General features: G+C 38.7%; 1 protein-coding gene across 1 annotated transcript in view; it reads left to right on the top strand.

Annotated features, from left to right (window-relative positions):
• Nucleotides 1-11973: 11973 nt before the first annotated feature.
• The window catches only part of enpp1 (ectonucleotide pyrophosphatase/phosphodiesterase 1), a 28601-nt gene continuing 25577 nt past the window's right edge, over nt 11974-14997 (top strand). Inside the window, exon 1 of the mRNA XM_053337130.1 lies at nt 11974-12530. Within this exon, the coding sequence (XP_053193105.1) occupies nt 12396-12530 (135 nt within the window). The 5' untranslated portion in view covers nt 11974-12395. The remainder of the gene's footprint in view (nt 12531-14997) is intronic.

The following is a 14997-nucleotide window of genomic DNA, read 5'->3' as shown; positions in this document are numbered from 1 at the left end:
TATACTGAGCCTAAGCAATTTCTTGAAACAGCTGGGAACTGTAGTTTTTAGAAAAAAAACTTACAGGAGGCAAAAAAGATTATTTTCAGTTGGAATAATACAAATTTGGCGCCCAAGTGAATATTTAAGCAGGATCGTTTATGTGACTTAAAATAAACTGTGTTTCACGAAAATGAAGGAACATGTCACCCAGTACAATGACGTAGCTCAAGTATGTGTTTTTTAATAGATTTTGGATCTATGGCACCAGGGAATAAGATAACGGACATACTTGTGTTAGTGAGATCAGTTGTTGTTGTTGTCTTTTCACAGGATTTGTCAGTATACTTTTAACCATTACCATTTTGTTACCATTACAATCTGTATTTTAATTAACTTGGGTGTTAATTATTAATGACACAAGAAACAAGCCTTTCTGCAATGGTGAAAGGAAAATGAGAAACCACATTACAATCCTTTACATTCTGAAAGCCCCTGAAAAACTATTTTTTGATATGGCACATACAAGTACAGGGTAGTACACGGTTCAGTCTCAGCTGTAGAGCCCTGCAAACCTGCAGGGCTTCATCTGCAGGCCAGGCAGCACTCTATATCTCCTTCACTGCGTAATCACCAATATACCCTCATGTCATGAGCTGGAGCACTTCCTGCAGCCACTGACCCATCAGAACAAAATTTTCCAGTGGCAGGTTCTAACCCCCGGCGGTTTGAGCTGGGGATTGGGCCTGGACCCTCATTACTGCGATTTTGGAAAGGCTGCATAGTCCACACATAATTTAGAGCTTTCGTGCACTTTGAACCTTGTGGGTATTCGGAATAGAAACCTCAAAAAATCGCCAAAACACTGTGTAAAGAAAGTTCCTAAGAGCAAGTGTTCACTGGGGAATAAATCATGAATAAGTAAGTTAGACATTTATTTTATTGTTGTTTTATTTATGCTCTGGTGAAATAGGTATCTGAAAACTTAAAATCAATTTTTAATGAACATTTGACACATTTGATCATTGCAAAAGTAAATCCCTTTGCAATGTTTATATAAGCTACTCTAAAGCTATTTTGACTTTTATCTGAGACTACACAAGTCAAGTAAACAGGAAAACCCAACAGACATAATAAGAGTCACACTGTATTTGCTGTGCATTTCAAAACTGTGATTTAACTGTGATTCATCCCCTCTTACATGAACAGGCTTTCAGTTTGATGACATACTCATTGAAATGTTTCCTCTGTGATATGGAAAGTCACCCAGACAGTCTTAAGGCACAGCAGAAAGTTTTGGAGGAGAAACAATAGATACAGGCAGGTCACCAGGCACCAAATGTGACTCTAAATGTGAACAGAACTATGACCTTGTGTCAAAGTTTGCAAATCTCATCTTCACTTTACAAGGTATTTCCCTCTGGACTTGTGACACTTATGGTCCTCAGAGACTAACATAAACACTGAAGGATCAACATTAACGTGTTGGTATGCTGATGGTCAAAATAAACAGAACATGGATTAACCTCCTTGGAAGAGTGACAACTGGTCAGCTGGTATGAGCAACTGCGAAGTCTCCAAGGTCCCACAACATGACATGCTACTAATAACTAGAGATTTGAATGCCAAAGTTGGAAATTATAACACAGAGGGAGAGGATACAAAGGGGTAGTGTGGTTGTGGAGCTATCAATTACAGTGGAGACAGGTTTGTAGAATGTTGCCTTAACAACAGATGTAAAATAGAGACATCCACAAATTGAGTTGGAGATGCCCAGATGGGTACACTGATCATCAGATTGACATCGTCATTGGCAGCAATCTGTTCTAGCTGTCAAAGTTCATCTTAGGGCAGATGTCAGCAGTGACCACCACCTGGTAATAGTCAAAGTCAGGTTGAAACTGCAAGCAACACCTCCCACCAAACAATGGTGCAAAGTGTTTGACATCAATATCCTTCTTGCATCAGAGTCCAAAAGACTTAACCATTTAGAAATTGCTTCAATGCACTTGAGGATGAAGATGGAGAAGACCAGGACATTGTTAAAATATGTGTGTAAAAAGAAACAGCAGAGAGTGTCACAGACTTTAGAAAGAAAAAAGAAAAGAAATGGATAACACCTCAGACATGGAGGAAAATCAATGAGAGGAGAAAAGCCAAAGACAAACTGCAAAGTGCAAATTCCCCTGGGCTGACTGAACATGCAAAGGAAGAGAATTAGATCAAAGACAGAGAGGAGTGCTCAAAAGGATAAGAGAGACTTTGTGGAAGACTTGGCAAGTAAAGTAGAGAAGAGCTAAGAGAGAACTGAGTACAGTATACGTGTTCAGTTAACAGATAAGTGGTCAAAGTAACATCTATAGTAAGCTGGACAAAGATAAACATGGAGTATTGATACAAACTGAAGGGAAAAAGCTGCAAGATAGCTTCAGCATTTTGAAGCACCTACAGGCAGAACTGTGGAAGGCAGATATCACCACAGCCTCCATGGTGACCACTCTCTTTGCCAACATGGGAACACAATGTCATCCCTAACAACTCATATTCAAGCCTCCTAAGAAGGGTGACTTCAGCAGCTGTGACAACTGGTGAAGCATATCACTTGTTTCCATACAGATGTGGCGGCTGTGTACTCTATCTCTTTACGAAAGAAGCACCACCACCATCATTTTCGGCATCAACCTGCCATTTATTCTGAAATTCAAATGAGGAACTGAATAGGACACCATGAATATTACCCTTGAAACAAGAAATGCAGGTTGCAATGGCTTGGTCATGTCCTGAGGGTGCCCAGTTAAAGGATATCTAAAGTTGCCTTGAGATGGACCCTGATTGGGAGGAGAAAGAGAGGCAGAGTGATAATCACTTGGCAAGTGATGATGGAACTGGAGGAGATGGGTCTTTCATGGGATGAAGCAAAGGCCAAAGCACAAGACAGGGTTAATTTGCAGCATATAATTGTGGCCTTATGCCCCAGTCGGGACAAAGACAATAAGTAAGTAAGTGTGTGATATGTTCAGTCATGGGTGACCCATTTACAAATTCCCAGTTCACTTTTTTATCATACTTTATTGGCAAACAGAAAAAACTCAGAGGTAAAAGAAAAATCTATAAATCCCTGGAGAATTAATGCACATTGATTTCGAGGCCATCCAGGCAAAAATAACCTGTTACCAACATATGTGTACATGTACACACACAAACACACAAATTATGTCCTATACAAACTTACACACAGCTGCATGTTGCATGCGTTGGCAGGGCTTGGGGTGTATATGGCTGACTAAACATTTCTGAAGAGTACATTACATAATGCCATGATAACAGTACATCATTAAGAAAACGCCAAAGAGACAGGAGCCATCACAAACCCCCCAGTTTGCATCCCCGCCTGCTCCCTACCACCAAAGCAACCTGGGAGGGATGCCCTTCAGCTGTCTACATCTCATTACATGAGGTTCAACGTGGCCTGCAGCTTCCCGCTGACATTCAATTAAAGTCTTTCATTTTCCAATCATTTGGTCTGACTCCGTGACTGTGCCACTGCTCCTGCTGTCATTCGATAATTATTCCAAACATCCCTCCAATTAGGGGTGAATCTATTTATTAGCCTCGGAACCCCAACAAGTGAAATACACCTGTACTGATCATCAGGATGAAAGGATGGTAGGATGTGACATACACTAATGTAGCTATTTGTGAACTGTTTGAATGTGGAAAATAGAAGATTCATGTGTCTTCACCTCTGACCAACACTTTTGTTTATGGTTGAGTGGCATCATTGGGCCGTAGTCAAATCTAAAATCATTACTCATGAAACTGGCTATTCTGTCAATTGATTTCTTTTGTGTAAGAGCAAATACCTTTCTGTATAATTAGGTAACTTATTGACTTGTCAAAGTAAGTCTAATTGGAAATGAGGTATGCTGTATGTCAGTTGATGTCAACAGAGCTGCTGTAAATGAAACAAATGCCATTAGCAAGTCTGAACATTTAACAACAAATCACCAAAGAGGTTGTTTGGTGGTTTTCTAAACCAACATAGGAATCCTGGTGCCCTGGGTGTGTAGCCATGCTAGCAACCTGGCTCCAAGCATGGCAGTGTCAATCAACTGGTTCAACACTTTGGGTCCAAAGTGAAATGTCTCAACAACTATTGGATGAGTTGCCAAGACATTTTGCACTGTATGATGATTGATCCTTTGATGTTTCCCCAAATACCACCATGAGGTTGACATTTTTGGTTAGGAATAAAATACATGTTAACTAAACTAAATGAAATGAAGATTAACAACACAGTATACATTACCTGCTAATCATCAAGCACCCCTGTGCCTGAGTAAAGCTTCACAGAGCAGTTAGTATGACTGGAGGCTCCAGCCAGTCTATCAAAACCAAACTAAAACATCAAGCAATTTTAGTCACCTTGTTTGTTTGTTGAACATGCTTCCATGTGAACATCTACTATTCCTCCACTGCTCTCAAGGACACTCGTGTTTTACATATAATTAGAAAAATCCATCTACTTTTATGCAAACACTGGCTCATCATCCCACAGGCTCTTCTGTCTCTGTCCTCCCAAACAAGTCATTCCAGCTGCCCACATTACCACCATCTACTCTAATGAACACTGTCACATGTCCGTTGTGTGATTACATAATACTTGTCTCTCTATATGAATATTTCAGCTGATTACCCACCCTGTCACCAGCTTTTCTTCTCATGAATCCACAATAAACACTGACAGCATGACCCTCATTAAAACTAAAGCGAGGAAAGGTCACGTATTGGTTCTGAGAAATCGTTTCAGCTTGAAATGGATCAATGGCACAGAAATTAACAGTGATATTTTTAGAAATAATGAGCAAATGAGGGCAGCAGGAGTTCTTCAGGAATGATCAAATCAAAAAAAATTTAAATTGTGGAGGAAAAAAACATCACCCATTATGCGATTAGATATACTGTAGTTGATGGCAATGCAAATCACAGCAGGGATGATTATTACTTACCATCTTCTAGTTCTGCTCTCATGGAATGAGAATTATTTTCAGCTATACATGTTGAAAATATAATTAGCAGTACTTTACCTTTTCATGATATGTGATAATATGTAAATCCAGGCTGAAAATAACTTTTGCCATTTCCTAGACAGCACTTTACAGGAATAGTTTCTACATTATAAGACTAATGAAGGTATAACTGAATAGAGAATAAAAACAACATAATGTACTGTGAGGTACTCTGAGGTCACAGCGTTTGATCTGCTGGTCCTGTAATACTGATGAATGCTAATAAGTAAACTTTGGGGTTGTAGCTCGGCTTCACACCAAGTGACATGTCTGACAGAGGATAATGAGACACTTAACAGCCCCTTAGATTTCCAGCTGGGCTTCATGTAGACTGGACATGAGACTGTCTGTAAGTCACGTCAATACTCAAATAGAAAAGCATTTGTTCTTGTTTATAGGTGTTGTGCTTGCTCAGACATTTCTTGTTAAGAGATTATTAATACAATTTATGTAAATGTCAAGGTGACGTTCCAGATTAATTAAGGTGATAAAAGATCATCATCAGTGATTGATGGCTGCACTTTAAGTTGCTGCTGAGAAATCTACAAAGTACATGTCTCGTTTTTTACTTATTTGAAAGGTTCAGATGATTTATTTCATGAAAAATGGAAAATATCTTCAACTCAAACTTTGTCTTGCAGAGACATATTTTCAACTAGACAGTTTTAGTTAGAGTCATCTTCATTCTTTTCTGAGTTTTAAGCTGTAGCCTGTGAAAGCTTTAACATTTGTTCTAAATGTGTGGTCACTTTACCTGGTAATGTTGTAGGAGGAGGACAGGATTATGACACTTATTTCATGTACAATTTATCTTCTAATTTTGCTACATCTGTCTTCAGTGTAAATAGGCAGCCTATCGTATATCTATTCATCTTGGAAGAGGGGAGGAATTAAAGGCGAGGTTCACATTTTTTCAAGTCTGTCTTAAACCAACATTCAGTTGCCAAAATGAACATTGAAACAGGTTTTGTAATGGTAATCATTCCTCCTGTTCATACTGGCCCCATCTACATGCCCTTACAACAAAATCCACAGCCTTCATTTTGAGCAAAAACTTAAAATATTATCTGAAGATAATATGAGCCTTCAGCTTTCTGAGTTAGTCAAATAAAGTGGATATCTTCCACAGCTACAGTGACCCAATCACTAGAGTAAAATGTTGGCATTGCACTTTCCCTGCAAACCACAGGTAGTTGAATGTCTATGTTTCATATGTTGAATCTCTACGTTTGAGTCTTTCTAAGTTGATCACATTTTCTAAGTTGATCCATTATCAGTTGAATAGTTATGTTTCATGGTGTGACAACACTGTGGTCAAGGTCTGGTTAGGGGAAGATCATTGTTTAAAAAACCTGGGTTTATCACAAGACAAATGACTGCAACTATTGTGAGTTAGGATTAGGGTTAAAACACCCAGTTTTGTCAGTTGAAGGGTTCGGTGGGCAGTGGTTTGTGAAGATCTCAAACGATGTTCTCTGCTGCTTTGATGCTTTTCCAAGTTCCAATGTTGTAGTCATGCAATCTTTTGACTCACAGTCAAAAAATTTTACTTTTTCAGGACAAACTGTTTAGTCATAGGTATTCTTGCTGTAGTTTCCCCTTTTTTTGTTGAAGACATCAGTGTTTGCCTGTTTTTCATTTGTGATGACAACAAGCTGTCATTCTCTTACTCTTGAAAAAAAGTGACAACCTTTGCATCTGATGCACAAAATGATTATTCGTTTATTCCTTAAAATAAATAAGAGGAAGTTGGTGGTTAGCATTAATATGACTAGTGATCATCATTATGGCTACGAAACCTCAGACATCAACAGAATATTAAAACTTGGGAAATGGACATGTGATGTCTGTGTAAGTGCATTGCAAAACACTTCTGATGTCATCAAATTCATCAAAAATAAATATATCTGGATGGTGAAAAAAAACGTCTTTATTTGTTTGTGTTTTTCTGTAGTGATTGTATTTCTTAACTGACCTCTGTTCCTACTGTCTGTCGATCTTCTTGCATGTTCTTTACTTTTCAAAGTCCTACGAGCATTGGTCATAAGGGACTGTGTGAGTGAGTCACTTTCGTTGACTTGGTTGCAGCCTGCGAATTGATTGCAGTAGCACAGTTAATTCCTCTTACATAAAATACTGTTTCAGCAACAATACTGTAGCCACACTTCTTATCACTGATTAGGTGGAGAAAGTTGCCATAACCTAGTTTCAGAAAGACTTAACAAGTTGTGCAAAGAGAGAGAATATTGAGGATGACTGGTATAAAGTTTAAAAAAGGTAACATGTTACTGCTGAGCAGGGTTGGCAGGTTGCATGACAAAATATAATCCTGGACAGAATTTGTTAGTAGCTGTCGACTACAACTCCTCCACAGATACATTTATGTGTGTAGAGATGTGTGCAGTTCACTGTCTGTTAGTATGTGTCCAGCTCTGTCACTATGCACATTATGGACATGCTGTTTCACTGTTCTCTCTGAAGCAGGTTTCATTTCCAAAAATATTTCCATTTTAATGATAGAAAGTGCACCTGACATATACCTCGTGAGATTTTTATTTATTTTTTCCAGTGGAGGATGGTTTATTTTGGCTTTATTCTGTCTGTCAATGGTATATATCCAAAATATTTGCAAAAATAAATAGACAATACAAAAGAGATAAATAACAGACCAAATTAGACAAATGGTTATCCACTGCTCACCTACAGGTAACTGTCTGACCCTGAAAAAGAGCTGCTGTAAATTGTGTCGTCAGTGTGAGTTGATCCATTTACCTGTTTATGCTTAAGTGAAGCGATGTGTCAGAATAAAGTCTACCTGTGCATCAGGAACATTTTATGTTTCATCAGTGTTAGTGTTTGGAGTTGCATGTTTTCTCTTTAATTTTGTGAACTAAAACAAGTCCATTCTAAACTTTACAAAACATGAAAACAAGTTTTCAGCTTTAGCTTTTCAGCTAAATGCTAACATCAGCATACTAAAATGCCCACACTGACAATGCTGATGTCTGGCCATTTTCACCTAAAATGTAATATGTTAGGGCACTAACATTTGCAATAACATATAATTGAGCTGAGGTTGATGTGCATGGCATTATTTTTGCAGGTATTTGATCATAAACCAAGTAAGTATTGAAGAAATTCAAGTTTTGGCCTGATGATGACTTTGAGGGAAAGGTAAGGGGTCAAGTGATTACAGTTTATCCTGAAGGGACATGAGTGGCAGTTTTCACAACAGAAAATCCAATGATATTATTTTAAAACCAGAACACTGAACCCCATAATGGTAAAGGAATGTATGGGATCCCCAATGTCAAAGGGAGTCATCCTTTGGGGACCACGAATGTGTGTACAAAATTCATGGTATCAAATACCTGTTGAGATATTTCAGTTTAAACCAAAGTGGTGGATTGACAGACTGAAATTGCATCCATAGTGACACAGCATGGCTAAATAAACTAAAAGCCTATCTCATTTTGGCATGAAAGTAGTCAGTCTCATTCCAGTAAAGCACTTTAATTTGCCATGCAAACCTGCGGTAAACTTTCACAGTTATGAAGGGAAGGATTTGACAGCATCCCTCCAGCTTTGTCCTTATTTCAAGTGTCAAATGCTGTCTCAGCGTATTCTGAGCATCATTAGTGAGAATGAAGCTCACAGAGGTGTCAGCAGAAAGCTGCAAACAGACTGCGTGCACCAGCATTCACTCCACCATTATATTCTGAAATAAGCTTTTTTGGAGACTTTTTTGCCCATAATACAATAACCAAGTAATAAAAAAACACCTGTATAATCATAAAACATGCAGGTCAGGTTTGTGCTGATAACAAAATATAACAAAATGGGGTTAAACCTTTGTTAGAGTCAAAAACGTGTAAGACTTGCTGTCATATGCTGCCAACCCTTTAATCAAAAGTAAGAGGTGTCCAAAAACAGTAAAAATAATCAACATATATAGACAAAGTCAGTAGGTGGGCAACACTATTTATGATCCAGTTGTGGGTGAGTGTATATCAAAAGCTTTGAAAGGTGCTCATTATTTGAGGACAACAACAAAAGCAAACATCAGACCAAAGACATTCAGCTCTACTGTAAGTCCTGGCTGACAGGTAGCCGGTGACAGATATGTTTGAGAGGACAGAAGCTTTCAATACAATGTGCTGAGGATTGTGTCATGTTGAATGAATAATTCATGGTAGATTTACATGTGCCTACAGTAAATCTCATGGGGAAGATGTGCCTATAACTGTCAGTTGATGAATTCTTTAAGCACATCTACTGCTGCTCCTTCAGATGCATTATTCAGTCATGGCTTGGGTTCAAGCCACTCCACTTCCCCTTCAAGTGTTGCCGGGGGCTTTAGATTGTTCCGACAGTGATGTCTAATTGATTTTAGAGCTCCAGAGTCAGACACTGCAGAGACTGTAAAACTGATAAAAAAAACACTTGTTGCCGTCACTTGTTGCAAATGAATGAAAGATTCATACTTTTATTTCTGTTGCAGGTCATCTGGAAAATAATGGACCTATTCTGGACTATGCCATACATAAATAACCCTGTACAGTAGTAGTAGAGGACAATATGAAAGAAAAAAACATGCAAAATGTAAACTGAATGTCACTTTAAGAAGTTGCTTTTAAGATACTATAGCATGTCGATCTTCAGTGTTTTCAATTTTTACTGTCAATTTTGACTTTTGAATCTCTTCAACCCTGCATACGGGCCTATTATTTCAAAAGGTTTTGACTGGTGTTTCATTGATTTAAACTGGTTTAAAGGTCGCAGAAAAATCGTGACAAATTCTGCTTAAAACATCTCATTTCCATTTAAGCTTTGTTGCTGCTATAAAAAGTGACCTATTTCAATATTTCTCTCAATATACACCTCATATCGTACTTTTAGTGAAGTTTTGGATCAAGTGGGTGCAGAATATATTGTATATGAGACACTGTCATATAGTTTGAAAGACAATGTTTTTCTTACTCTGAAGCTTCTCAGGGGAAACTAAGCAAAACTTTCCATGGTTGAGGTTAGATAAAACATATTTTCTTCCATGCTACATGGCAACATTTCATATACTGTATATTCTTTACCTAATTCTTGTGAGGATTGTTTGGAGCACTGAAATGATAATTTTGAATCACATATTAAAATCTAAGAAGGACAGCATGGAATGTTTTATAAATATCATATTTTGGACCATTTTGAATTCAATTCAGTAAGCCTGAAAAATGCCTTTGTGATAATGACAGACTAGAGGGATGGTTGCACTGGTCCAAGCATGAGGTCATACTCATGTAAGATGTTTCTTAAAAATACTGTAAGAAGTCAGGAGGGACATGTGAGGAGGACAGTAAGTGCGACATGTGCAAGTCAACATTAAAAGGTCATATTGTTAAGTCCAGCTGGGTTGGGGACAGCTGTAGGGAGACACTCTGCTGGGAGACAGTTCACTGAGCAGGGCACACACACACACACACACACACACACACTGTAATCACAACCACACATGAATAAACTAGACAGACGGGGATGCACACACACTTTTGTAGGTTTAAAATGACACCACAAAATTAGACTTGGTTTCACAATTAGACATTACACACACACACACACACACATACACACACACACACACACACACAGAGGGAGACAAAGACAAACATGCAGTGAGAACACTTAACCAAGGGCTGTTTATGAGTGCAAGACAAGGCAGAGGTCAGAGGTCGGGAGTTCCTGCACACGTGATCTTCATTATCACACCATGAGATGCAACTGGATCTGAAAGAAATCTGGACCTCACAGAGCTGAAATATGCGTGCATGTGTTGAAGCTGTCAAGGATAAGGGCAGAGCTGCATTATATAAAAAGCACTTCTTCTAGCATCATGAAAATGTTCTACTACAGGGAAGATAATTTAGCACTATTGTAACAGTATTGCAACATCGCCATCTTGTGGATATTTTATGCACCATTAGGCCTACTATAAAAAGTACAAAAAGTTCATATCTACAATGTGTACTGATACTTTTTTAATGACAACCAGAACACACTGAGATTAAAAAAAAACACTAACACATGATGCATCTTTTTGTAGTTTTTGTGTCTTGCCCGATCGCCCATGGTGCGGAGCTTCGCTCTGGGGGCTTGGAGGGTGTTTGTTTTTAGAGCGAAGGGTGGGTGAGGAGGTCTGGGGGGTGAGGAGTTATTTAAGGTATAAAGGGGCATGTCCGTGAATGCACTGGTGGGTGAGGCGGGAGACCTTGTTCTCAATTCTGAGTGGGACAGGGAGCCAGTGAAGGGATTTTAGGATGGGGGTGATATGATCATATTTGCGCACCCTCATCAGGATCCTGGCAGCACTGTTCTGGATGCTCGTGCCAGAGATCCCGATGAGGAGTGTATTATAGTAGTCCAGTCTGGAGGAGATAAAGGCGTGGATGAGCTTCTCTGCATCTGCCAGGGTGAGAATTGGGCGGAGTTTACCTATGTTCCTGAGGTGGTAGAAAGATGTTTTACAGAGGTGTTTGATGTGGGTGTCAAAGGTGAGTTGAGGGTCCATTTTAACGCCCAGGTTGGTGACAGATAAGGAAAGGGGAATGTTTTGGCCAGAGAAGGTGATGGTGGAAGAGTATCTTTTTATCTAATTCTTTTTATCTAATTATTATTATTATTATTATTATTATTATTATTATTATTATTATTATTATTATTATTATTGTTGTTGTTGTTGTTGTTGTTGTTGTTATTATTATTATGAAATCTGTTCTGCAGGTTCTTTTTTTTTTAAATCAGCGCATTACTCCAGTGTGACCACCAGGTGGCGGCAGCAGTCAGTCATCAGAGCAGTAAATCTTCATTGAAGTTCCTCAGCAGCTGATTTACAGTGAAGTTGTTCTTGCCTTCACCGCTGACAGCTCAGGCATGATTTACAGATTTTGAAGCATGTGTGAACATTTTAAAAAAACGGAATGAATTTGTGTCTTTTTAATTAAAACTACAACTTCTCTCTAAAGTGGCAACCTTTCAGACTGAATGGTGAGCTGACTGCAATGGGAAAATGATACTTGTGAGCGAAAATAGCAGACTGTTGAGGTCTGCGCTGCTCTCTTCAATCAACCTCCTCTCTGATCACTCGCATGAGGCCGCTTTGTACAGCTGGAGACGTAGTTGGAAGAAACAAGGCGGTGCTATACCTACTCCAGCAGAGGGTCACAGCATATATTTCTCAGTAGGAAATATCTGCCTGCCACTCAGTCCCTCCTGAAGAACAGTGGCAGCAGTAGTTTTTCTTTTTTCTGTCTTTCTTTCTTTCTTGTTTTTTCAGCGCTCAGCAGCAGCAGCAGCAGCATGGAGGTAACTAAAGGAGAGGAGCGGTCGGCTGAACAAGCTGCGTCTTTATTTGGGACATCAGAGCTGGAGAGTCAAAGCGGGAACACTAAGAGAGGAAAGAAGAGGAGCAACCACTGTAAAATCATTACTGGGGTACGTTCAAAAGCAATTATCCCCCCCTACCGCTCTAAACTGAAGACCACTTAACTCTTATCTTTCTCAACAGTGCAAGCAGTTATGTTATTCCACACTCTAAAAGTAATAAGTGTAATTTTATCCCTTTAAAAGTGAAACAAATAGTTGCACCTTTAACCACACTGTTATATTCCTGTAAAATTCTACATTATATTGGCTCTGTGGTATTTAACAGACTTTATAGTCATCTAAATGCCATTTTTATCATCTGTGTCTTTTGTAAGGCACTTAAATATTACTGTAGGACAGTAAATGTGTCCATTAACTCTCAGATACTGAGTTATAGTGACCGTGTCTGACTTTATCATGAGGAAAAATAATGAATCACCAGGAAATAAAAACCGCAACCTCAAGTCTGCCTTTCTGCACTGTTTACTCTTAGTGTTATTAATCCACAGCTGTCAAACAGCCAGAACTGTCAGAGTGGCCAGTGTGAACGTGGAAACAAAATGTTTTCGCTCCAGTGCAAAGACACAGAGGCCAGGAGTGTCCCTGCAGGTGGGAATGAACAACAGTTGTTACTGTGATGCAGGGCTGCACCTTTGTGTAAAGTTTCAGCTGAAAGTTTGGTGTCAGATAGCAGGATTTTCAGGCACGGCCACATTTTTCTGCAGTAAAACTATTTCAGATGGTATTCTGGATATAAAGGGGGGGATATAAAGGGGACCCAAGCATCAGGTAGACATTTTTTGGCTAGTTGTGTTTGTTTAATTTAGTTTTGGCACATCTTTGCACACTGCTAAAGTCAGAGTATCAGTGATTTGGATAAAAGTGTCCACTGTGCAGCATGCAGCTTTAATGAATCGTTCAAGTAGTAGGGGGTGTATTCAGAAAAGTAAACTTTTAGGAGCTTTTGACTCATTCAATTTTTAGAGCTTGCGTTGCTGCTTTTGGATTGAAATTTGCTGAAAGTCAGTATTTTACACCACTTCAGTCGTTCCTTAAGACCAAACTGACTACGTCCAGCTATCTTATGACCTGGATGAGAAAACGCTATACTGTTTTCTTTGTATTTCCCTAGAATTTCATTTTGGGAGGAAAGTCTCAGCAACAACATCAACTTCTATTATTTGCGGCTGCTTTAAGCATGCAAGACTAACCACACATATTCATAGGGAGGCAAAACCTGGGGTACACTTAGGCCTTTACCTCAGATTTCAACCACACAGTTGAAAGAATTGCAAAGAAAAATGCGGCTATATGGTTCAAGTACTGCTTTTATACAGCTGTGGTTTGGGCTAATACATTAAAGAATGAGGCACATTGATGAATTACACCAAAACATATGTATAAGAATGGTTAAACCACAGTTTAAGCAGTCTCATTAGCTCTCTATACATATACATCAGTGAAATATAAACTGCACAGATAAGAGAATCATTTGACAGTATACACACCTTTCAAACTATTTACTGGCAACCCTAAACTAAAACCATGGGAACCAGTGTTTTCAGCTCCAGGAGAAGCTCTGCTGTCTGCTTGGCACTGATGAGATACACATGTGGTGACGGCTAGACTACAATATGCTCTGTCCTGACATACATCAGGCCCCATACATCTGTTAGTCATTGCAATATTGGTATGTGTTAAACTACAGTGTTATTCAATGTCTTACAAAAGTTTGATTACAACATGTTGGGGCTAAAAAGGACAAAAACATTGTTTTTTATACCAACATGAGGCTTACACATGAAATATTTGCAGAGTAGTCACTCTAATATGATATTTTTAGCCTTGTGGATTTTTTCAAGCTGCCCACTGTAGTTTTACATTTTCAGTAGATCCCTGTTGATGATGTGATGACTTAGAGTTAGTAATCAAGTGTGTTTCAGACGAGTAGGTTTCAACCAGACAGACTGTTTACTTTCCCAACCCACAAAGACCACGTTTAAAGGCTTTCCAAAGGAGCCCATCCAAAAATCACTCTCACTCTGTATTCACCTATAGCTGGAAAAAATAAGTGCACATATGTATGTGAATCACACTAAATGAATCACTTGTGCTGGAGGATTCCCACAAGCCTGTTTTTGAGACTAACTGAATACTACCACAGCTTTGCAGCACAAAAGAATTAGCGGGCATGAATGACTACGTCATGAAAATATCTGTATCTCTGTGAAGATAGAAGAGCCTATTTGTTTTAAAACATGTGAAAACACCTCCCACGTGTAAAATCTAAATCAATTGTTCCCATTGTTCAACAGTGTGTGGTTTAAATGTGTCTGGACAAGTAAGCTTTTGTTGGAGTTATGCATTTTATTCATCTTTGTGTAAATTACTGGGCTTAATTTTGATGATAAAACTGAAATTAAAGTAAATATTTTCCCATGTGAATTTTTTTTTTTCAAAACTGGCAGAAAGGATAATTATACACATGGTAAGTACAATAATACAGGCTGAACTTTAATGACTTGAGATAAGAAGG

Source organism: Scomber japonicus, chromosome 17 (genome assembly GCF_027409825.1).
Source record: "Scomber japonicus isolate fScoJap1 chromosome 17, fScoJap1.pri, whole genome shotgun sequence".
NCBI classification, from domain to species: domain Eukaryota; kingdom Metazoa; phylum Chordata; class Actinopteri; order Scombriformes; family Scombridae; genus Scomber; species Scomber japonicus.
This window is presented reverse-complemented; position numbering and strand designations above follow the sequence as displayed.